This window comes from Rhyacophila brunnea, unplaced genomic scaffold (genome assembly GCF_057557595.1).
Source record: "Rhyacophila brunnea isolate RB1 unplaced genomic scaffold, BYU_Rbru_1.0 scaffold_2, whole genome shotgun sequence".
NCBI classification, from domain to species: Eukaryota; Metazoa; Arthropoda; class Insecta; order Trichoptera; family Rhyacophilidae; genus Rhyacophila; species Rhyacophila brunnea.
The window spans coordinates 16,723,799-16,751,053 of NW_028232859.1; the positions used below are offsets into that span (position 1 = coordinate 16,723,799).

The following is a 27,255-nucleotide window of genomic DNA, read 5'->3' on the forward strand; positions in this document are numbered from 1 at the left end:
GAGGGCGACCAAAAAACTTTTCGGTTTGTTTCAATTTTGCGACATGTACGTACTTACATATTAAAATGTTTAAAGTTAGCGACCATTTTGCAACACAAAGACACCCTCCCAGCCAAACAAAACTACTATAGAAATACACTAAACGTAAATATCTGTACCTACATGTCATAAATTAATAAATCATATTTTTGTGGTAGGTAAATAATAATTATATTCTTTTCAACTAATGTAGGAGGTACTTATTTTCCTTTTGTTAGTTTGAAAATATACCCCAAATTAATACCTATCATTCCTGATACTTTTTAAGCGTAGGGATATTTTGATAATATACAGGAACATAATTATAATACATGATAGGTACCTACTTACATCTATCTGGAAAAATAAATTTACAAAAAACTTAAATAATTGTATTGTTCATGAAAATTTTCATCCGTTTTTTAATGGAAATGGGGAGGGCGTCTTTTTGAATATCGTACAGGGGCGGGCCTGTGCCCTACTCGTGAGCCACTTTGTCGTGGGCGCACTCAGAGCACCGGCATCCGTACCTGTGAAAAATCCACGATACCTTTACACAATAGGTATCTACACAAAGCAGTCGCAACATGCAAATACATAATACTCAATAATACTCAGTGCTCGAAATGGAAAATTTCACGAACAGGAACGCTGTATAATTTTCCGAAACTAAGTACTTATGCTAATCCTTTCTTTACGTACGTACGTACTTTTGATATAAAAATGCAACAATAAACTTTAAACTTCTTACGTGGATCTATATTGGGCAGGTTGGTAAGGATTGTCAGCGCCGCAGGCGAAATAATCTTGTTTTAACAAAGTATACCGTCAAAAATTGTATTATTCTTTATTTTTACTTTATCTACCACTATAACCAGTGCATGATACCTCTACCATCACTCGTCACTGATTATAACTTACTGTCTCATTTGGGATAGATAAGTTTGTAATTAATTAGTCATAACAAACAACATATCCACATAAGTACCTTATAGATTCAAATTAAAAAAATATTTACGTACTTATAGAAAATTTTACAAATTCCATTTAAATACGAGCACAGAATATCAAACATCAAGAAATAGTATTAAAATAGTGTTTAAAAAATAAAGAAATAGTATTAGAAAAAACAGTAAGTGCCTACCTATACCAAGAATTTATAAAATAGCGTTTACATAAACTCGTTCTCACGCAGGTGGAATATACGATTATCCGAAGCGATTTGGTTGAACATAGTTATTTCCTGCCCAATTATCATTAGCAATTATTGCACCTTGGCAGAACAAACAACTTAGATTATCAAGAAAGTTATAAAATAATATATAATAAAATCAATACTAAGTACCAATAATGGCAGAGTTCTCATTTGTACTGGGTAGATATAAGTTGGAAAAAGTACGTAGCCTAAATACCTAGCTCTCTTTTTAACTTTCAGAATACAGTATGTAAGCATACGTCTTGAGAAATCAATCGGATAAAACCATGGATAGTATCCACTATCCACACAGCTTTAAAGGATTCTCAAAGATTTATTTTGAACCTTATCCACTATAAGGGGCATAAGGCCGTACCTACATCTAATAAAAGTTTCAAGTCATCCAAACAACGTAAACATAGCATTATTTGTAATTAAATTACCAATGGTGTGTCATTTTCATTTATATAAGATAAAACATGACGGAAGGTGAAACTCAGGTTGCTAAGCGCGATTCTTATAGAATAATATAAAATTGTCATTAATTAGTACCTACTATATTCAACATTATAAGGACTAATATTGTATTGTATGCATGTTATGTTACAATGGTGATGCTTTGGTTACAATTATTGTAATATACATCTACCACCGTATTTATTTAATAATCTATGACTAACACCACCTAAGATAATTAGATGTCCGCACTGGACACATAGGTACCTAATTTGTTAGTACCTACTTATTCTAAACGATTCAATCTATGTTGTTTGTCCTTCCCTACTCACATTATTATTGCCATGGAAATAATAATAGGTACCTACATACAATACAGATATTATGATAGTCGTACATTTTTATTAAAGGATATTCCTATATTTTTTTTAAACAAATTTACAAACAAAAATTTAGTAAAAGTTCTCTCCACACTACCTATGTATTATTTCTATTATTTTTAAAGTCACAAGCTACAATGCATGTAATAATAATTGTAATACAATAGGAACGTCCCAAATAAATAAACTCTGCAGAAGGCTATTCAATATTTTCTGCCCAAACCATCAATGGCCCAAACACATTTTTGTAGAAAAAATCATTCATTATTCACTGTGAAAATTGGGGTTTACGACTTATCATAAATATTTTTTTAACACAAGTCAAGTTGTTGAGATGATAATAATTATTGAATCACAGAACAGATGTTGCCACTGTATTGTCCACCGGAAAGAATTCCTAATGTTTTAGCAGATTTACACGAAGTACCTACTACGTAATTAAGCCTTCATTATTTTTATAAATATCCACAAAATTATCAAATTGTGCGTGTGGCCAGAATTATCTTAAATCAGTTTGGATACCAGCGACAATAGTATATGTAATAATATAATTATGTAAAAATGGCGAATTTGTATCCCACAGGAAAGTACTTATTAAAAACGATAATTGTAAGGGTGATTATCCACTTAGTGTTACGAAGAAAAAGCGAATTTAAGATAATAGACTTTTTAAAATATTATATTATAAAGCCTATTATAAGGAAAGTATTCATCCACAGGTAATTAATAAATAAATGTCAAAGGTTAAAAATTCTCCTCCTGTAATAGTATTTTGGTTAATTCGCCATTTTTACAATACACCGACGATATAAAGGTATTCGTATCACCTGCTGAGAATTTTAACTAACTTTTAAGAGAAAAAATTGTTATTAAAAAATATGTTCAACACAAAGTTAAAATTAAAACACAAAACTTACCAGAAGCAACAAAATTCACTTACAAAAAAGTATACTCATCATGACCTATGGCAAATAAATGAATGAATGTAGTAGTTATATCACAAGATTTATTGCACTATAGTCGCAATTCAACAATAATGTAAATTACAAAACAAATGTAAACATCGTAAAAAGAGGGGTTTACGACACGTCATAAGCTTTTTTTAACAAAAGTTAATTGTTGAGATGAATACCATCTGTTGCCACTTCAATGGTTATTGGAGTGAATTCCTAATGTAATGTAATGTGGTTTTAGCAGATTTACACGAATTACCTACTACTTTATTATACTTTCATTATTTTTATAAATAACCACTCAATATCATTTTTTAAATGATCAAATTGTGTAGGTATGTGGCCAGCGTTACGTTACCTGCGACAAAATATTTTTCAATAGTTTCGGTTAACACGTTTCGCCTGATGACATTTTTGACCAACTTTTAGAACAATTTTTTATTAAAAAATCAAGTTAAACACACAGTTAAAATTAAAACACAAAACTTACTAGAATGTAGCAAAAAAACACCAAACTAATAATATAAACAATTTTGTTTAGAAACGTATTTATATCTTAAATAATACAAAATATTTTAAAAGGCAACTAATAGGAATATTATAGCGGATTGCACGAGTCAAATTATCAAATTTTTTTGTACTAATTTAACCATCGAAAACACAATTCATTCACCCGAAAATAAATGGCGAAGTAATAATTTTTGTCACTCCGAATAAAATAATATAATAAATTAGTAGGTAAGTAAATTAACAATGCGTAAGTCAAAGGCAAGATTGTATTGAGATTTGAAATGTTTCATCCTTTAGAAATTATTAAACAATGTATACTTTATTTTTTAAGAGTTTTCAAATAGTGTCAGCAAGGCACATTTTTTTGGGTAATAAAGTAATTTACGCTTGCAGCTGGTTGTTTCTTGTTATTTAGACAATGCATTTAGGCATGGACATATCGACACAAAATAAGAAGGTTGAAAGAAATTTAGGGATGTCATAATTTTTATTTTTAACCCTTGCACGCCCGGCATAACATAACTTCGTTAATTTTTAATTTTGAGAAAAACTTTAAAAGATACATTCATATATAATTATCTCAATCTAACGAACCGCAACGCAATTTTAAATGAATCCACGAGCCGGAACGGTATATTTTTGAATTCCACGAACCACAACGGCGCTCCGGTGCGTTCCTGTCCATTCCGAGCGCTGATAATACTATTAATTGGTACCTACGAAGAATATTCATTTCCAGATAGGTACAACGACAACATTACAAAAGATTCGATTCTGCGGTAGAGTTCTGTTAAAATAAAATTCGAAATAGGTAGGTACCTAGTGACCCTACGGTTCGGCCTGAATGAAAAAATATTATTATATTTTGAAATATAATAATATATTAACTTATTATTGAAAATATACTATTAATTAACCAAAACCACCAAAACACATTTTACGAGAATGAGACGAAAATATGTATTCCCGTGCAGAAAACATTTATTTATCTTATTCAATAATGATATTGTGATTTTAATTTTCTGTTATATAGTTTGAAAAATCAATTGATAATGAATGAAATTGTATTTTTTTTGTGGAAAAATATTTTTTTGATCACGAATTTTTCATTGTCAATTTATTTTTCGCGATGGCAATAATGTCGGGTAAGCTGTCACAAAACCATAAAATTTTATTCTTCGTTAACTAAAATTTGAAAAATGGAACAAGAAGAGAATTTTGGATATGGAGAGAATGATGGGTAAACAAATAGTATTTTTAGAAGCTTTCCTGAAGTGTGCCTTTGGTTTCACTTACATTACGGCACATAATATAATGATTTTGTTGAAACATACAGCTTGACATTTCCAGGGTAATGGACCCATTGCCGGCATCTCCTGAAGTAAATTACAACTGGGTAGATGTCACAGATGATTTTATGACGAGTATTAAAGGTACGACTTGAATATTATGTACGGTTGTGTTCGCGTATTCTTTTAATATATAACCAAATAAAATATCGTACACACATCATTGTACAATACCTTCACAATTTTGTAGTTATACCCCTTAAGGCCATGCATTAGTTGAGGCACGGTCTAAAAAGATCGTCGCTAGGCGATGCGCGGATTGCGGGTGGCGGGTGAAAATGACGCCTGTCAAACGAAATATTAATTGTCATATAAATCCAACATACGTCCATTTTATGTTCTGTTTATTGTTCTATTAGTAACAATAATAATATATTCATTGACATGTTTTCTTTTTAAAGTGAATGGCTAACGTTTTTAGTCATCTTTACACGATTTTAGAATTAATTGACCCGTCGCCATCACGCAGCAAAGTGACGTGTTCCCGGGTCAACATTCTCTCAGTGAATGGCAGCGAGTCCAAAATTTCGTCGCCCGTACAGTTGAAAATTATTTGGCGTTTCACTGATGCGTCACCTTAAGACGTATCTGTATTTTATTTGAACATCTTTGATTTTTTCTTGTGATCGGTTTATTCGGTTATTACTTTAAGGAGTTTCAACTTTAATCAAATTGAATACTATATTTTTAGAGTTAGAATTGGGAGAACTCTTACACGATGAACTGTTTGGGTTATTTGAAGCGATGTCAGCGATAGAAATGATGGATCCCAAAATGGATGCAGGCATGCACTGCAACAGAGGCTCCACAAAACCACTCACTTTTCAACAAGCTGTGCAGGTATTTATGTATTACATTGTAGTAGGTAACCATTGAGAAATCACTACAAACTACACTTGCCAGATTAAATTTGGTCACACTATGAATGCGGTGGGCAGAAAAATGTTCTAGAAAAAAGCTTCACAAGTGGGAGGCAATAAACGTTTGTGTGCATTGATAACTCCTTTCTTAGAAATCCTAATGGTGGTGTTTAGTTTACATAGAAGCAAAAATATGTATAGCATAATATCTTAGTCTGTTCCGTGAGCCTGTGAGTCAGATGGAGGACGACAGCAGCTGAAATATAAAGCATGCACTATTTGAATTTACGATTTACCAGAGACTTAAATCATCGAGTAATTCACTCGGCACGGGACTTTTATTACTAAACTTGCCAGTGGTGAATGGAAGTTTCGAGTGTTCCAATAGAGAACTGCTTGCCATGACTGCGTGTAATTAATTGAAATAATGTCCAATATTTCTTAAAGTGAATGTTATCTTTTTACTTGTTACCTTTTACTTATTAGATGCTAATATCCCACCAGTTGGTTGGTTGTCTTTATATTAGTTTTTCTTTAATAAAAATCTCAATTTAAATGCAGATGGATGGCTCTGTGTAATTCATTTCAGGTTGGAAAATTGAAATTGGACAATCTTACTCCCGCTGAAATAATCGGTGTGATAGATGCAACCTTTTCTTGCATCGTATCTTGGTTAGAGGGACACTCTTCAGCGCAGACTGTGTACACCAATTTGTATTTACATTATCCTCAAGCGATCGAGGACAAAACATTGAAAGCTTACTGTCAAGCAATTTACAAAATATTGGATCTTATAAGGAACTACATACATATGTGAGTATTTCTCTTATATAATACTTGTATTAGCCGTTTATAGTATCTGAACCGCTATTGGTGTGGTAGTATGAATATATTATTAAAAGTAAGGTTATCTTATATATGTCTCCACGGTGGAGTAGTGCTAGTAATTTTAGTGCTAGCCATTTCTCAAGTAATGGGATCTTCGCATGTGGAAAAAATCACATGTGTGGTTGATCCACAGGGATCCAATGAATTGGGAAAATGGCTAACAACTATTCCTCATAAAAAGTCAGTTAATATGAGCTCACTATGTCAAGGTCCGTGTGCTTTACTCTGCTTATTAGCGAAAAATGATTTACTATTTTTTATGTAAACATTGTAATGAAGCTTTATGTCAATGATTTATATCTGATTCCTTCACGAACAAGTTCATGCGTAGTAATGTGCCAATTGATTTATGGAAGTACCAATGAGCAAACTGCATTTGTATGAAGAATGAATCTTGTCAATTTGATGTTTCGAAAATGATGGTGTATGCCAGGGGTGGCGAACCTATTGCACACCTGCCACTAGTGGCACGCAAGATTAATTTGCACGGCACGCAAACGAAAACCAATAAAATTTTTCAAAAAAGTTTTACAAATAAATATTATACTTACCTACATATAAAAAAATAATGACGACATAGTCATACGCTTTCCTTCGGTATTTCGGTTAAAATTTAGTAACCTGCGTCACACGGCGATATTTTTCACCTAAAAAACAAGCCAACTGAAAAAAATTGGGCGAAAATATTTTCCTAAAAAAAACGAGCCAACTGCGAAAAATTAAGCAACCTGCGGCTCAAGCCGAAATTTTTTTCCTAAATAAACGTGCCGACTGTTAGGCACGTCAAGACAGTCGATAAATATCTTTTTGGAAATTTTGGCATGCGTATGTAAAAAGGTTCGCCAACCCTGGTGTATGCTAATGATAACATACATAATTTGAAAACACCTCAGATATATGCTTACTAGAAAAAATCTACCTGTAAGCACTGGATTTGCACCAATGTGCTTAACCAATTAAATTACGGACATCCTATCTAATTATGCTGAAATTAACTAGCAGTTTAAAAAATATTTTTTTTCTGATAGTTGTATATCTGGGGTGTTTTCAAATTTTGTATGTTCAATATAAAGAATGTTACATTCTCAAATCTTGTGAATTATTCGATGAATAAAAGAAATTGCTTATTAATTGTAACATGATCATGTATTCGATATTGTATGCATATTGTACCTCTATTGTAGAGAAATGCAAATTTTTTTATTTACTGCTTCCGTCAATTACAGAGCGCAAGTTTTTGAAGAGGAAGACTTTCAACCGATGGCATATGGCTACAGATTGGGGGCGAATCCTCTCGATGGAAAGTATGGCTCTTATGATCCAAGTGCCGAAGTCACTGAACAAAAATGCATAGCTGCCCTGAGGAAACAGGAAGACGAATTGCATAGACAATCTAGAAATAATCCTAGTGAGGTAAATGCTTATATATTTTATTCATTTACGTCAGTGCTTACCAAAATAAATTGTCCCCTTTTATAAAAAAACATTTAAGGTTACCCGATTTTTTTTAGATTTTAGTGGCCTAGGTGCTTAAATTTATGTTAAAAATAATAGAACCCTTCAAATACTTGTTCATAAATCACAAACAGTCAATTATCAACACGAAAGATTATTATCCAGACACAAAGTGCTATCGATAAACGTTAATCAAAAATCTCAAAATGTAATAGCGTAAGCACATTTTTTTAAAACTTCAGTATAGATTAACCAGAATTGTGCTGCAGGCAACTGTTTTTACTGTAAGTAGGTCAGTACATAGAACAAATTTGTGAGAGAAGTATACACACTTATCAATCTTTATAATAATTTAAATTACATTTAGATCTATATGAAACAGAAAGAATTATGTTTTTCCAGACCCAGAAATATTTCACTGTTTGGAGAAAACTTCATGGCCCCCTGGAGGGTCTTGTAAACCAGTTGAACCAATCCCTTTTTTGATTTACTAAAGTCATCTTAGTATTTTTTATTATTTAGAAATTTGGTTTTAGGGGGAAGCTTTAATTGGACTTTTTGCTCGGATAAAATTCACTCGTATGTTTTATCAAACACTTACATTATTGACAAAAAAAGATCAACAAGCGACCAATGACTGCATCCGCCTTCTAGCAGGTTGTTCTGAAATGATGATCATCATCAGTAAAACAATTTGTAAAGGAACACAACCCGAGGAAAATTGTAAGTTAAATAATTCTTGAATCCAAAAATTCTGTTATTTACTGTTTACCACTTATGTATAATAGTCATATTGATTAATTTTTTTAGCGGATATGCCTAATCCCATGGGCTTCGAACCTTTAGTGAATCAACGACTGCTGCCTCCCACCTTCCCTCGGTACACTCGCATTAAACCGCGGCTGGAAACAATGCAGTATTTCGACGAACTCATTTCTAAATTGCGGCATGCCATGAAGATCACAGCAATCCCTTCTTACCGCAGTATTCTGGTACAAATAATATTAAACACATTTCAAAACACTTACAAAATATTTTCTGTATATTTAATTTTAGGAAGCGAGGTGTTGACGTACACTTTGTGTAAATCTAAATATTTAAAATTTATATATCGGGTCATATGAGAAAAGTAAAACAATTATATTATGGAAGTGGTAATATTGTAATTGCAAATTGTGTCTGTTTTTTTAGGACTTTTTTATGGAGTTCAGTCGCAGTCAGCCATGTATACTTTCAAGGTCTGCTCTTCAGTTGCTTTATTTGGGGGCTGAACGGAGGGGTACGAATGCGGGGGCAGGTGTGGCAGAAGCCATTCGTGAAGCGGCAAAGAATTTCATTCCCGCTCTTCTTCCACGACATCAACTTCTCAGTTATCCACAGGTATGATACTAATGATATATAGATATTTTATTTCAAAACGCACCCCCACTCTGTTAGGCATGATGTACAGTAATAAAATTCAAAGGAGAAATCATCTCCACTTTCTGTAACATGTTTGCCACACTGTAAAATGTTTGTTTATTAAGTCACCTAAACTTTTTGTTATTGCAGGCTAGGGAATACGTAGATACATTTCTCAATAGGTGTACAGGTCCATTCATGGGACTGCTTCAAGTATGCGGCCACAACAGAGCTCGCCAGAGAGACAAACTCGCGCATCTGCTCGATGAATTTGCTGCGCTACAGGAAGAGGTATTTTTCTTTTTGTTAATTAAATGTTAATGAACAGGCACACTATTGCGTAGATTTCAATTGAATTCTATATGAATTTGATGTCATTTGAGTGTTAATTTTATTATTACATTTGGTGTCTCATATATATGAGACACCAAATTCAGGTGAGTAATGTTGAAGCAGTTCTTTAGTGGCCTTCTGAACATAAAATAGATAATACAAAAATCTTGCTCATGTAAAAATAATTTGATTACCATAGATTGTTATATTTATTTGTCAAATATATATTTATTAATTGAATTGGTGTTAACAAGGTAGAACTCCATTACAATGGTTTTAAAACATCTTTTTTTTGTTCATTTTTTGATAATTGAGTTGTCATGGAATAAAAATAGTGAAATAATAAAAATTTAACATAACAGGACAAATTATTTTCAGTTTAATTTATGTTATGAAATAAAAATAATATAATTATAAACATCGAACACCTTTCAATCACTGTTTAAATCAGGTCACTCACATTGCACTGGGTTCATTAATGCATTATTATCAATCTTGAGTAGAGGGGAATAAGCTGGTAACCCTGAATATGCCTCTGTGGAAATCTCTTGGTTCCTCGATGTACACAACTTATTAATGTTAACTCCTTGCAAAGTCTGCTCATATTATGTCAGTACACATCAGGGAACATACAAATAATGGGAAGTACTATGATGCCTTCTGGGCGAGGCTGACATATGCGATAAGCTTAAACACATGTTAAGGAATATGTTATTTTTAATAGTTATGTATGCACCATCATATCCGTTTGTCACATAAACGAAATGTGCATTGAATTTTGGTCATATTTGAGGGTTGAATTTTTTTACATTTTATGGCCGGACCATTAATAATAATAAATCGAGTCTAGCCTCAAATTCTTTGTCCATGTGAATTATTTTCACATTGCTATCTTATTAATCTGTACATATTATTCTTAAATCTGAGACAATTCATTTGACATTTCTGATGTATACCATTTTCATATTGCATCGACTTTTTAAGTTAACAGCTTTAGAAATAAATCTAACATAACACGTAAGAATATGAATTTGGCATTTTATGATGTGCGGTATGAATAGTAAATTATTATCATGTTGCTTTGAAAGCGTCTATTCGAAAGTGTTTTCGTTTCAGGCGGAGAATATTGATGGATTTCTGCGACAGCTGTCTCTCAAACTGGATCCGCCCCGTCCTCATCTACCGTCTTTCGGAACTTGGATCCTGTACTACGTTCTGAGAATTATGATCATGTACCTGCTGTCTGGTCTAGAGTTAGAACTGTACAGTGTTCATGAGTATCATTACATATTTTGGTAAGTGGGAAAACACTGAATGTCTATTTTGTTTATAGTAAGTAATATTATAGATTTATCCTGAAATAAAGATTAATTATTACAAAAAATTGATCTTCTAAATCCTGATAGTAAAGATTTTCTAGTTCAACGTGATGTGATGATTTATAAAAATATGTTTATCCTCCTACTAGTAGTATTTCTTACAGGAGTTTGGTTATTCTTATTTTGGACATTGGTGTGGATTACGATAAAACCAGTGTTTTTGTAACCATGAATGATTTTTTTTGTGATTGATTATTTTAAAAATGTTCTTTGTTAAATTTAACATTTCACACTTCAACACTCCAGTTTTCTTTCGTTAATTGAGTTGTGTGCTTTAATTATATGAGCAGACTCCCGGATCGACCTGTTTGACTTGATTGAGAAATGTCATTTTTCATCTGTAAATCGGCATAAAGTTTTCTGTTCTGACATGTTTCAATGAATGGACCCAACGATTGCCTCTTATTCATTATTTAAGCAGATAATAAAACAAAAAAAAACATGCTAGCTCCAAATACTACTAGTAGACTTTTAAATACCGGTCCAAATACAATTGTGACATTCAAATTAAGAGAATATGAGTGTTGTTTTTATTTAATAAAACGCATTTTTTTTTTTGTAGTACTTATTCCACTTTTAATCAAAAGATTAGGACCGGTTTCGTCCGCCTCATCGAGTTGAAAATGTCCCTCTGAGGCGGACGAAACTGGTCCTAATCTGTTGATTAAAAGTGGAATAAGTACTACAAAAAAAAAATGCGTTTTATTAAATAAAAACAACAATACAATGCAGTTCCACCATGAATTGACAGTTAACAAAATAAAAGAGAATATGAGTGATCGGTGTGTGGGTGAGTTTTTTCATATAATTTAGCCGTTGGAAAAAGTAGATTTTGTTAGATTGTTTCCATTTTTGTCTGGAGACCACCGAATGGTTTTCATATTTTGTTGAGACTTTCCATTGCACAAAATGCCCTCCAAACAATATAATATTTATAGAGACGTTCATCCAATTGCAGGTATCTATATGAGTTTTTGTATGGATGGCTGGTGAGCGCTTTGAGTAGAGCAGACTCAATTTTAGCCGAGCAAGAAGCCGCAAATGCCCTGAGTAGCGGAGGAAGCGGGGGAGGCGGAGGAGGATCAGGGGCGAATAATCGGCGTGGACCGAAAGCGCACGCCAACCGCCACAAAAAGCGACCGCCGCCGCAGAGGCCTTCGCAACGGGAGGCGCTGCTCTGTCAGATCATGCAGAACCTTTGCGGAGGATACTACACAGTATGTATTTCATTCACTCAGCTAGTCTTTACTAAAAATAAATTGTGTCGTGCCGGGGGCGATGTTCCTAGGTCATGTAATGATGGCAATGGGATATTAATTTTATTCTGTATACAGAATATTGCTCATTTTTATGTGTAATTGATTTTATCAAAAGTTGGCAAACAAAAGTTTTGGGACTCATGAAAACATGTCAGTAAAATTAATACAATTTATAGCTACCTAATATTATTTCAATCTTTAAATGTACAGAATATCAAGAATTTTGACCTATTAAATAATATTAATTACGAAAAATCAATGAACTTATAAAACCGCAATAATAGGTATATTTTAAGTATGATTCTGCATCAAAATTGATATAAACTGGTATCACAGAACAGATTAATAAATAAAAATGTAAAAGCCATCGCTGTCGACTAAGATTTTGAAGCAGGGTACTTTATGACGTTCATGCTAAAAATCTAAGTAAGGTGCATTGGGGTAATTCCGACAGGAATTTCTATGAGATGACTAGAGGTTATATATTTCGGTTAATTATTCAAAGTGTTTTATATTTACTGCCATTATTGTTTTACCTCTGTGTACTTAAAGAAAAGATGTATGATAAATATATATTAGATTCTTGAATATATAGTTGGGTTCTTTAAATTGAGAATTTGAAATATTGAGTCATTTTTTTTTGGTATTGGGGAAATTACGAACTATCTTGGGGTAATTCCGAAATTATTCAAAAGTTGATTTTATTGCACTTTGACCGAAGGTTTACCTTTCTTTTTCGACCGTAATTACTCCTAACACAAAATATCATCAATTTTGTTAATAGTTTCTATAATCCCTAACTTTTGATACTATTAGTTCGGAATTACCCCAAAAAAAGATAGTGGTTCTCAACATTTCAGTTAAGTACTTAGGATTATAGGGATTGTGGAACGGGATGGAGCAGAGCAGGTTTATTCCCGGTCGTCACTACCAGTTTTGTTCCCACCGGTGACAAATAATGAGAAAAAATATCTCAATATGACACAAGTACCTACCACCTTAAATCAATAAAATAAAGACGAGGAAAATCAAAGAAAGTGATAATTTTAAAAATCAATTTTTATTTGAGTCTACATTCTTATTTGCCTACCTTGATAGAACAATATTTTTTATAAAGATGTCTTTTGTTTACTTACTGCTTTTTGCATAGCAAAATAATCTTTCTTCATACCCATACAATTAAATTAGTCAACATTAAAAATGTTAAATCAAAGTCGGAACTTGTCTTTTTAATCATTTTCATCTACTTTTATGGCATAAACTTATAATTTATTCCTGCTAGCAAACCTAAAACTAAAATGCGGGCTACACTGTTAAAAAAATATAACAGAATTGATTAAGACACGGTCTGAAAGCCTCACATATACATAATAATGATCTATTGGTTTGGTACGCAATCAGTCAAAATAAATTCTATCTTTATCATTACATAAGTAATATTCTTTTTCATCAGCACTTTTTTTTGTATATCTATCTTCTTCACTATAGTGACTCTGGAACTTTGTCACTATCTTTTCTTTTGGTCGTAATAAAGGTTAGCTACTGCTGTGGTCTCATAGTTTTTAAGAAGTTGATAGAGAAGTATGTTTCCTCATGTTTTATTATTTTTTCTATGAACCCAATATAGTACCTCCATTTTTTTCTGATTGAATATCTGACAAGCACTGAATCATTTAATTTGTAATTTTCCTTCTTCTTGAGGGTCTTTTTCTTGCGTTTTGTATACTATATCTTTATTTTTCAGTTTTAGTAGCAGTTGTTCATCTTTGCCCTTTTCTTCTGAGTCTTCTCTAGTTGTGATATTTTTTTCCATTTATAAAAACATCAACGTTGTCTTTGTCATCTCTTTCAATGTGTCTTTTCTCTTCGTTTTTTTTTGTCTGTTTTATCCGCTTGATTTTCTTTACCTTTACTTTTTTGCCAACACCTTTACTCTTAGTACAGAGAGAATTTGAATCGTTGTTGGTGAGCATCTTTTCGTCAGTTAAACTTTCACCATATTTCACATCTTTTGTTTTTTTTGTGACCTTGGTTCTTCCATGTATATTTTAAAATCATCTTCAGAGTATTCATCCATCAATACTTCAAAATCAAGATAATCTATAATATCAGAATCGCTATATTCGCTCATGATGTCGGATACACTAGTTATGCTGTTAAGTGAAGGCTGGTGTTACCGCACTTACCCAAGATTATATATAATAGGACGTGCGATAGCTTCTTATTAGGACGACGCTAAATTTACTTACTTTAATATTAATTTAATTAAGTATATTATGTACATCTAAATTAGATATAATTTTAGTATCTTTACAGATTGAGAAGCACTGCCAATTACTATGAAAAAGTTAAGTGGGCTATTGCGGAATGAATATATATCGGAATAACCCCAAAGGGGTATTTCCGAAAAAAAATTAAAAACAGAGCTAGGACATTGTGTTCCTCTCACAATTCGTAAAAAACGATAATCTATCGTAAAAGCAATCACTTATTCAAATAACTTACCAGAATTCCGAGATATGTAAGTTGGGGTAATTACGAATCAGCAAAAATGGCGCGAAAAACACTTCTCCGAAAAAACTTGATGGTATGCACGCATTGTTGACACTAGCGACTAGCGACGACTGTCGAGGCGAGCACAATGAACATGGTGTCTAGACTAAATGTTGCCAATAGGAAAATATCGCTTCGATTGGTAGAATTTTTGAACTTTCGGAATATACCCATATTCGGAATTACCCCAATGCACCTTATAACAAAGCGTGCCGACTGCCCTTAATATTGAATGCACGGTACATTTACGTGGCAAACTTTAATGCATATTATTATCACACATGCATAACTATTGAAAATAACATACAGTACACTCTCAGTAATCCGCCGCACGATTATCCGACAACTACTATAATCCGCCGTTATTTTTACTAGTTGAAAGCACAAAATCTAGTACTATAATTCGCCGGTATTCGATTGTCAAATTCAGTAGTCCGCCGCGTATAAGTACATATACAACGCAGATGAGACGGGTTTACTTTGGAATCTTCTTTCTTGAAACGTACGTTTATCGCAAAGAAAGTAATGTACCAGGGAGGAAAGTGCCCAAGGACTGCATCACAATTATACTGTGCTCCAATGCAACCGGGACACACAAACTGAAGCTTTTGGTCGTAGGGAAAGCTAGGAACCCTAAGCCATTCTAGAATATCTTCCTCACTGAACAACTGGTTGTTTCAAGTGATTTAATGTTTAATATTCAGTTAAACTTTGTTTATAAATATGTATAATAATAATAATAATAATAAATAAAACCGTAATTTGCTAGTACAAATTTCTCAAAAAAAAAAACTATTTTAACGAAATACCTGTTTTAGTTTTTACCATATTTTGTATGTATGCACTGTAATCTGCCGCTTTCACTAATTGGACACTTGTCTGGTTTTTGGGGTGGCGGATTACTGAGAGAGTACTGTATTCTTTAACATGTCTTTAATTATATCCCATATTTTTCCACACTCGACATCCGTAGCCTGTTATATCACACCCAGTAGGGTAAGCCAGTTCTCATTAATTTTGTGTTCCTTGCCTGCAACCATAGAATTATAATACATATTATATTACTTGTAAAAATGTCTCATTTAACTCCTCACGAAGCCATGTAACTATATTTCTGACATTTCAAACTTAAGTCCGTCCTAACTATGGCATCATTCATTTTCTTTGTTAATCGTATCCAAGAGATGTATATGCAGTGGCGGCTCGTGGATAAGATATTTGGGGGTGCTGCGGTTGATTAAAAATAAATGTTTATTTGGTTTATATTTTACTATTAACATCAAAATTAAATATAAATAACTAATTATATTAGGTAATAATTAAAATAAAGAACTTTGCATAAATTGCTTGCAGAAATAAATTAGTACTAATCTACTAATACTAATCTAAGATCTAATATATATATATAATATTAGAATAAATAATAATCTAAGTCTGAATCATCAGAAATAAATCTATACACGCTTAATAATATTGATATTTTCATACAATATTGTATGTAAATTTATGGATATTATAATATTACATTTGTCTCAATTTGCTTGGGGGTGCTGCAGTACCGCAGTGCATATGGACGAGCCGGCACTGTGTATATGTATAATATATATATGTATTTTGTTTCAGGCTCTCGTAGCGTTTCAGCTGCAGGGCAAGATACCTCAACCCATGTCGGCGTTTGATGATGAAGCCGTCCGCTACAAGCATCGATTCGCTCCCCTCTCCATCATGACTCCTCATCAAGTTCAATATAAAGAGTTCAAAGACATGACTCAACCCTTACGGTAAGTCGAAAAGGTGTCATAATAGCCGCCTAACCTCCATCTCCATACTCATAATCACTATGCTTAGTTACTAATATTAATAATTATTGATACATTGTCATGAATTGTATTTTGCAGGTATGAACAGCCGGCAGTCCTATATATGGGAGGCTGCAAACATTTTCAACAAGCTCGTGTGTTGATGGAGACTATTCCAAATCCTGATCAGGAGGTATTGAATATTTTATTATTTTTATTAAAATTTTGCTATAATAATACTATCCTTAGATTACAAACAATTATCTAATGATTACCTTGAATTGTAAAGAAATAATTTAAATTTGAGCATTTATTAAATAAAATATGCAATTCGTGCTACACATAATGCAGAACTATTTACTTATTTTTGCTTATTTAAATTATGGACAGCACGAAAAAACGGTGACATTTATATGATTTCAATGGATTCTATATATTATTTGAGTGTACTTTGAGTGTTTAAAATGTCTTGTCGACAATCGCTTAGTTGTTAGAGAGACGATAACCAAAGGCGTTACAGAAATGATTAGAATGTTTTTATTCTTATTTTCAGATAACTGACCTCCTCAAAGTAGCAAAAACTAATTACGTTGTATTGAAATTACTTGCGGACGGACATAAAAGTAATTCTACAACACCTCCGGACTTTGACTTCACTCTTCATAGACACTTTCCTATCATTAAACTAGTCTAAATATCAGCTCATCACTCAGTGAACGTTGTGTTAGTCATAATTATTGTGCGTGTGTTTACGAAACAATGTTTTGTGTGCTGTGGTTTATAATACAATGACGTTTTGGTTAATATGGAATAAGAGTAGATAACACAGAATCAAAAAATGTTTTTTACAAAGCCAAATAATAATAGCTCATTGGTATGTCATGTTAAATTCGAGTTAATAAAATTAATTCTACAATTATTTGCGACTTCTTCTTGGGACAGCTTATTGATTTTGTATTTTGTAACTAAAAAGATAACTTAAAATTCCAACCCTAATAATATCTAAGTTGACTTCAGACTGCAGTGTTGCTATCTTTTTTCAAGCAGATTATAGTACAAATTGTAAATATCTAGTATTATGGTATTTCTGATTGAAATCATCATAATTATAGTATTTTTAGCATATATACCCCAAAATTATATATAACTTACTATTTTATATCTTAAGCGGTATCATAAAAATATTTTCTACTATAGTGTGGATGGTAACACTGCCTCAGAATGTAAGTTGTAAGTGAAGAATGTATTTTTTATTCAGCTACGTCGATTAATGAATATCAGTCACTGTTTTTATTTGCTAATAATTTAATTGGAAATTAATATTGCCAGATGAGTTGTTAAATGTTTGATCCCTTAGATCACCATTTTAATACAGTGACTGACTCCAGAGTTGATTTTCGGCCGATCTGAGAACTACCCTTTTTTGTTTTTGGCACGTTAATTCTGCTTGTGAAATTGTTTTCAGAGGAAGATAGGAGTGTCAAAAAGATTGAGGCTACACAGAAACCGTTAATTAAAGTCACTTCATCTCATTTCAATCGATAGCTGATGAGTCAAAGATTTCCCCTCTCGTGCCACTCAACTATCCCTTTATCAGGATAAATGAATGTGTGGGGTGTTTATATGCGTGGCTCCATCAGGCTGTTTCACAGGCCTGTAAGGTTCAAAGGGTTTACATATATCAAGGTATGAATATCAAATGATGGCGAAAGCACTATAAATTATATGATGTCATTGTTTGACATCTCAACTCTCTAGGGTCCAGATATAGATTTACCTATTAGATTTGTTGCAAATTGCTGTTGATATATCATAATGTGTTTTTTCGTGGAATGAAACTAATATATTTTGGTGAATATTCTTGTAATTTATTTGAAGCGAAAAATAGTACCTTATTAGGCGACATTTCGTTGATTCGTGAATTCAATTAGTTTTGCTTAATGATGTCAATATGTCGATAAAATGTTGCAAATAAAGAAATACCTTTTTCAAATAGCATTTACTATTTATCAAATGTGTTTATTGTGTGAATACATTACACCTTATCGGTAAATTCAAATTGATTCGACTTAAATAAACTTACTTACTAATATAGGTATATAATTCTAACAAAAAACAGTAATTTGAGAAATATTCAGAAGCAAATATTATTCACCGAATGATGAGCAAATAATATTTACTACATATTAATGAAAGAATTCATTTTAATACATGGTTGTAATCGAGGAGTTGGATAGAAGAGAAGCCCAATATAATTGAAGCGTTCAGTGTATTTAGAATTCTGGATTCCATGTCACCGAAAATCTGCTGCTATCGTTCAAAATGTAAACATGCATTGTTTGTTTCAATTATAATGCGTTTTTCTCAAAACCATAGTTAGGTATTAATGCCACTTCTTTCTAGCCAACTCCTCAATTGATACCCCATCCAGCGATTTATTATATCATGATGTACCACATTTTGAAATGATGGCTCGGTTGACATATAATTATTTTGTCTGTTTCGTATTTTTCTTAAAATATGACTAGATACTATTATATATTTTTACATAAATACAATGTTTTTATGTAAATAGTAGTTTTCAGTTGAAAAATAAAACAGAATGAACTTATTTTAAAAAATTAAGATGGAACTCTTTTAATAACGGAGCATGTGAATGCAGCTGCTTCTTCTGTGTCTTCTTCATTATCGGACTCTCCCTCCGACACATCTGTCAGACATTCCATATCTCTTTCGCCTACTTTTAGGAAATCACCCTGAGGAACTCCTGTAAAGATATTTAAAAGAGCCAATCAATCATACTATGATATTAACTTGTTCATTATCTATAAGAATCTGAATTTACCTTAAACATTTATACTGCGAATAATACAAGCTCAACTATATTGTAAAAATGATACTTGATTAACTAGAGCCTGGTTTTCAAACTTTTTTATTTCACACTGACCGTACTGTATTCATTCACAACACACTAAAATAAGTATGTTCTTTTAAAACAATTCAAAATTTCCCCTAGATTAGAAACCTCTTATATTCCATTCAGAATCAGATTTGAGGTTTTTTATCTTTTGTGAGACATCAGACGCAACTGGTTTTTTCTCCATGTGGAATTTATGCAGTATTTTATTAGTACAGTATTTCATTCATTAAAACTAAAATAAAGAATGAACGGTCACAGTAGCAATAAGAGAAGAGCAGTTTACATTTTGATATTGTCTAAGGAAAACAGCTACTGATGACCATTAATCTATCAATGTGATGTGCATCAGTGCATTAAATTAAGATTATCTGGAATAGTTGTACAAAGCCACTGAACAAAGCAATGATCTTATAAAAATAAATGCATTTTGATAATGCAATAATTATTTTACACATAATATCGGCATTATAAAGTTATTGGCAATTCTTTTGTGAAAATATCTATAACAAATTGGTTATGAAATACTCACTTTCTTTATAAGTAACATTTCCACTGCAGTCAGGAAATTGCATTTGTTGCACATGTTGTGGTGTGGGAGGTCGACTGCCGCCCTCGTCTGAACTTCCTGCACTCATTTCTTCTTCATCACAGTCTTCAATCTAAAATCAGAACACAACTTTCATAACAAAACAATGGCTCAGTGAGGTTTTTAGTCTATAAATTTCATATTCTAAATTGATAAAGGGTATGAATCAACCTTTTCCTGAGTTTTCTAATATTATTCATCGACGTTAATATGTAGACAACGATTACTATAACTTCAAGAGCGGTGGTTTTAAGAACTCAATGTGTACTGGCAATGCTCATACGTGATAATAGCTCCAAGGTCATACATCAAGTTATAGTTGTCAGTGTTGTACCAAAGAGTTAGGATTAATGAATAATAAAGAGGTAGCCTATCAAACTTTTTGTATTACAAAGCGACTTATCGTATCATATATCATATTGGCTGGTATTTAAAAGTTAATATTCTCTGTGTTAACAGCACTGAATGCATTGTGAATAAAATGAAAAAGACAGCACGCTATTTATGCTATTGGTTTGGTTACTTATTTGTGATTGTTCATTTGAATAATGACGGTTCGATGTATAGAAAAAAAATTCTTTAACAATAATTCAAGGTGTTTTATCTCGGTGTGACCATGGTCTTGTTACAAATGCAATGTAAAATAACTTGCAACTGTTAAAACAATATCTAGTCTTGGTAACCTTATTATTAGATTCACTTTCAATATAAAAAGGCTCCATCTTCATCAAACAATGTTTGTCTTCAACATCTTTGATAAATACATGTTAATGAATGGTGCTAAATAGCAGTGGCGAAGGGTGACTTTTGGGAAGAGGTAAGCTGTAGAGATCAGAGAAAAATAGCACACTTGTAAGGTATACTTACAGGAAATAAGAAGATAATACTTACGATATTAGTACTGATGAATAATAATATGTGCACACTAATGACAACGCCACACTGAATCGTTGAAATTTCAATAGCTCACCGACGGTATAAAATTGAGCGATGAGTTTAAATTATGTATTTTCATAAACATTCATACACGTAACATACGCCCAAAAATATATCATTGGTGGCTTTGAAAAAAGCCGTTGTTGTCATTTTGCCATTCAAAACACTTCAAGATATTTCAGTAGGTAATTAATATAAAGGCTTACTATATGATCATTTGTACTCTAAGTCAATTCGTCTGTTTTTCTGCAGAAATTTTTTTAAAACATCATCATAAAATGTTTGCCCACGTTTTAATTTAATTAATAATTCTTTTTCAATAGCTATAATTTAAAGATTCGATAATCTAGTTTGATTTTGAGTATTTCGACAATATGTGTGGACACGTTTTAGAGTAGAAAAACTCCTTTATGCCGTCGCTGTCGTGGTCGGTAGCGTTAAAAATAATTTGACTAGTTTATAAGTCTGTGAGAAAGCTTCCACTAGACATTTTTTGTTTTTAAAATATTCGAACAACTCTCTTAAATTTGAATCTTGAAATTCTGGTAAAGAATAAATGACTTTAAGTTCGTTTTTCAATTGACTTGAATCAAAAATACCAGAATAACTGTTTTTCAGGGATTCAAATAGTTTATCTGGAAATTTTCGTTTAAACGATTTAAATAGCGTCGGTTCAAGTAATTCTAAAAAATTTAATTTTTCAAATGAAACAAATCTATCGTTCATTTGCATTAAAATGTTATCGCAAACCTCCTTAAAAATGATTTTAAAATATTGCTCATCATTTAATTCATTTCTGCGACGTTTTTTTGGTGGTTCACAGAGGTTTTTATATTTATTAGAATTCGGTCTCTAACCATTTTTTAAATTCGTTAATTTTTTTAATGGAATAAGAAATGTTTACAGTTCTACTTTGAATAATTTTAAATAAAATATCCGTTCGGGCATAGATTTCGGAGAATATTCCTAAGTAAAAGTTAAATTCAAATTCTTTAAATTTACTATCATAAGCATCTGCAAAGGTTAAAGAATCTTCATCCCATTTAGAAGAATTATTCTGTATTGTCTCGAATGTCGTTATGAAATCAGATCTATTGTCATGTATTACATTAAGTATACGAGAGTGGTAGTGCCACCTGGTCGATGCAACACTTGGAAGACGGCGATCCATTATTTCATTGAGCAATGCACTTCTCTTTGTAGATGTCTTAAAAAAACTCACTAATTTATTAATGTGTCCAAAAAATTTTTTACATTCCGCAACATTTTCAACGGATCTAGATAAAACTAAATTTAAAATATGAGCATGGCACGGTACAAATATGGCCATAGAACATTTTTCTCGAACTTTTGATTGAACTCCGTTTAATTATGAAGACATTACTGCAGCCCCATCATAACTTTGCGCTACCAATTTTTCACTACAATTAAACTTTTCTAATATGGAGAATACATGTGAACTCAAAACAATGGCAGTTCTCTCTGAACTTACGTCTACATAACCTAAAAATCGTTCTTCTACAGAATTATTTGAAACGTATCGCAAAATGGTTGTTAACTGTTCACGGCGACTAATATCTGGTGTTTCATCTATCATTATAGAAACAAAACTAGCTTCTGCAATTTCAGCCTTAATTTCTGAAATAATTACGGATGATATTGACGAAATTAAATCATTCTGAATCTCACCTGATAATCCAGAAAAGGCGCACGAAGATTTTAATGAATTAAAATGTCCTTCAATTACAGAATCGTAAGATGATAAAAATTGAAGAGATTCTATGAAATTTCCACGATTATTTGATGATTAACTTTCATCGTGTGCTCGAAAAGATAATTCTTGTTTACCCAAAAAAATTGTTGTATCTATCAATCTACGCATTATATTAAGGTTTCTGTAAACTTTCTCATTGTGTACTCTAGCAATTGCCTTTTGTTGTTTATCAACGGCAAATTCGATTCTAGTTTTACCAAAAGATTCCAGATTTACGATTGAATGTAAATGTTTTTCTGTAGTCACATGTTTTACCACTGAATTTGTCAAATTATTTAAATCATTTATACCAGAATAATTCCACGCAGACTTATCTGTGGCAAATAGCATACATGGCCAACAATATAGTTTATTTAATTGACAACTGCCAGTCAAAAACGAATATTTGTCATATAAATTGTTGTGGAAATGTCTAACATAAGTTTTTTTTGCTGTATGCAAATTTAAATGAACGGTTGATCTTCCAGCTTTGATAATTTCTGATTTTTGGATAAACGTCAAACTTGAAAATGATATTTTTAAAATTTGATCTGTACTACAGCAATGACCAATTTCAGTTGGAAAACTAGACATTTTTACAAATAATTTGTATTTGAAGCACTGACGATTGACTTAGGGTACAAAAAAAGATAATCTATCCACATTCAGAATACAATAAATCACAGAATTGTCTCACAAAATAAAACTATACCACTATGTTTTGAACAACAATCTGACTGAATTAAAACGATATAAATTATGTTTGTCTATGACTGAACTAATCTAAATAATTATCACGAGATACAATTATTTGTTATTTTTAAAATCAATTAATAATTATATCTGATTGAACCCAATAGACATTATTTTTTTAAATCATCTTATTTATTTATTATTATTTAAAGCGGCAGGCATAGACAATAAACTTTGCAAAAAGAGTTGGAAGGCGGTCACTCGAACGCTTCCAAGACGTGATAACATTTGTAGACTTGCTCGAAGAGATGAGTCATAAAAGGTATAGAAAACAATTTTCGATTATGAAGTCAATAATCGACAATCGTCATTCAAAGAAAAACAACAGATGTCGTTACTCGCTTGTAATTTTTTGTTTGATTCTAAACTTGGCTAATTTACATAGTCTACATTCAAATTCACACAATAGATGACTCTTAATATTTTAAAATTTTCTATATATTTTTTTATTGCAATTTGAAATAAATACTTGAAGATATAGTTTTCTTAGAAGGTAGGCTTTAAATAATCGCTTAGTATGGAGCCTTCGCCACTGCTAAATAGGCTAGGTAAGGGATAGCCAATTATCTAGAATAGAAAAAGACTGCTTCCCTCGGAAAATAAAGTGTCATTGATTTAAGATAATAAATAATTAAAAACAAACATGTATTTCGAAGGACTGCTGCTTTTTACGAAACTCTGCTAAGGAACTGGAAGGCCGGGGATCATCATGGTCAGTAGAGATTCTGACATGGCCTAGTGATGGAGTTCCTTTTGTCACTCCTTCTATTATTTTGAATCCCACATCCAGGTCGATAGGAAGATTCGGTGCTGAATTATCCGGCCCTACTGACCTTCTCCGCAGACCACATGATGGATTCAGTTCTGATGAATTTTCCATCTTTGAAAAAATTTTCGATTTGAATTTGCCGCCGCCTGTTGTATAATGCACCTGAAAGATAATGAATGTATATTAGCAATGTTCAATCAAATCAGTTTGGCAGATTTAAAATGTAATCAGGTGGAGCAAAAGTATTTTTTCCAATTTGTAATACATACGTATTGGAAATCATTAAAATCCTTTGATTTACTCGCATGTAAAATCGCAATATTAAAGTGGACACGTTAGCAAAATGGTACAAATACATGAACACGAATTTGTAATAATCACCCTAATTACTATATAGATAGAATTAATATTTTATCTACAAAGACATATTATGTACGTGTGGCAATAGTTCAGTGGACATTTGTAGCCTTATTAGTAAAACGGGACAACAATGTCGTAAAGACATTAACACAGATTTGCAATAATGACCCTTATCGCAGTGTAGGTAGAGTTAATTTTCCACCATGTTCATCTCTTTTTTGAAGCTATTACTTTCAAAGTCAGTTTACCTCCATATTCCACCATTTTGAGATATTCGCAAAAAAAAACCGTCAAGCACATTAAATTACAGGAAATAGAATATTTTCTTTATACAGTTATTGAATATTCGTTGAAAATGATGAATGGCTGATGAATCTAACTGACTTTGCAATCAACTTCTGTTTTAATACTAATTTACTAACAAACGTAGCTGGATGGCTTATGAATATAGGTTCGATAGGAAATTACTTGGAGAACCAGAATCAAGAATAAAATAATAAAAAAATGGAGGTAACCAACTTTGAAACCAATAGCTTCATTTATCTGTCTTCAAAAGAATGAAATTTCTGTGAACGAGCATTTTTGCGAGACTCCACGTGTTGCATTTTAAATTAATGGTTATTATAATCTGACACCAACGCGATAGTAAAAAAATTCTATGTTTAGTCTACTGGATTCTACGTTCTATCATAATGTAATAATAGTGTAGTTCGAAAGATGGTTTAAGATTTATGAATACAATGGTTGATACATTCGAATATATTCGATTAGTTGTTATTATTTAATAATTTTAGTATTTTGTCTATAAACATTTATAGAAACATTTTGTTCAACACAAGATGAATTTATTCCAATTAAGATATTGTTAATCTTGTTATAAATTATGGGGATTAACTGTAACTTTGACAATAAATATGGCAATCATTGAATATTTCTAAATGCGTTTGATAATAATCATCCAAGGTACCATATAATATTTAAAAATCTGCATAATATACATAGGTATCATTAATTACTATTTAATATTAAATTTAAAAATGAAAATTACTCACGATTGGGAGTGATTCCTTTCACAGTTTGTAGTAAAGTAATTTTGTAGGTAGGCAATGTTTCTGAAACGTGTTTGTTAATACCAGCTTATTTGTCATCCTTCCTTCCATATAGTTTTCATCGATGGGCTCACAATATGTGGGGGGAAGCCATATAAATCTACTTATACGCTTATTACATACTGTCAATCTGTGGATGTACTACACAATGTATTGGGAAAAAAATAAGAAGTATATTTTATTCAGCGCTTAGTGTGTTTTAAACAAAACTAGTCAATAGGAATAATTGATAATAATGCTTAATGGTGTTGGAAGAATCCTTGTTTGGAGAAATCATGAAGCTGATAGAGAAAGGACCTAGGACAACACCGACTGGATGCCAGGATAATTGGATGATGGGACAACTGGACGGCGGACATCTGGGTGCCGCACAAATTAATGAAATGCGCGAAGAAATACATATACATCATAACTAGAACCTCCAAGTAACCCAAGACCCGAGCAATATAATAGTTGTCGAATAAGTATGTACCAATAAAATTATAAGTAAATATTTTGAAGCAGAGGGTTAGAGTGGACCCTTTTTTGAGTTGCTCCACTCCGGGACCTAATACTTGCTCCAGCTCCGCTCCAGGGCTTACTCGGCTCCGGGTAAAAAGTTATTTTTACCCGGTACCTACCTATTATATGTATACAGATGTTTAAAAAATAAGTAGTTTTAAAATAATCATCATTTTCATTACTAATTCTTATAAACAAAATTTTCCGACAGCAAATCGTTTTTCATTTGCCTCTTCTATCAAAAAAAGTGAGGTTATTTATCACTCGGCAGTGTTGCCGTATTTCAAATAATTCCATTAGATTTTTGGACAAACATGTATTAATAATAAAAAATATCCGGAGCAGTGGAGCATTACAAATTTTCGGTGCTCCGGCTCTGCTTCTGCTCCGGGTAAAACCCCATTGCTACGCGCTCCGCTCCAACGCTCTGTTTTGAAGTGTTTTATTTCTGATATTATAATAAATTATGTACCTGTAATAAAGTGAGCGTTGTTGTAAAGATTCATGTCAATGGTGTCCTTTTACGAATGAATTGCAGCGGTACAATTGTACCTTCATTATGTAAATGACGATTTTCGCTTTCAAATTGTGGAGCTTATATTAATGAACTTTTTAATAGGGTTGGCTGTAAGTCATTCGCCCGACCCATTGAGTTCTTGCTCTGAATTAAATACACATTGAAAAATATCATATAATTCTTGCCAGATACAGAATCATACCCTGCACCCACTACTTCAGAGATGGATATTCAAATACGCAACGCTAGAGAAAAAATTAAAT

General features: G+C 32.2%; 2 protein-coding genes across 2 annotated transcripts; one reads left to right on the plus strand and one right to left on the minus strand.

The window, feature by feature from the left end:
* The first annotated feature begins 4,646 nt into the window (after positions 1-4,646).
* On the plus strand, positions 4,647-19,397 carry Naa35 (N-alpha-acetyltransferase 35). The gene is made up of 14 exons (XM_085947531.1): positions 4,647-4,752; positions 4,863-4,945; positions 5,553-5,701; positions 6,311-6,534; positions 7,836-8,022; positions 8,601-8,787; positions 8,875-9,056; positions 9,256-9,444; positions 9,616-9,756; positions 10,915-11,093; positions 12,136-12,394; positions 16,613-16,770; positions 16,888-16,981; positions 17,342-19,397. Exons 1-14 carry the CDS (start codon positions 4,712-4,714, stop codon positions 17,480-17,482), a joined length of 2,214 nt encoding a protein of 737 aa, XP_085803657.1. The 5' UTR covers positions 4,647-4,711; the 3' UTR covers positions 17,483-19,397.
* Positions 19,397-26,034, minus strand: LOC147071969 (uncharacterized). Its single transcript, XM_085947532.1, has 4 exons — positions 25,918-26,034; positions 24,380-24,667; positions 20,238-20,367; positions 19,397-19,555 (listed from the first exon to the last, which is right to left on the minus strand). Exons 2-4 carry the CDS (start codon positions 24,614-24,616, stop codon positions 19,410-19,412), a joined length of 513 nt encoding a protein of 170 aa, XP_085803658.1. The 5' UTR covers positions 24,617-24,667; positions 25,918-26,034; the 3' UTR covers positions 19,397-19,409.
* Positions 26,035-27,255: the final 1,221 nt, after the last annotated feature.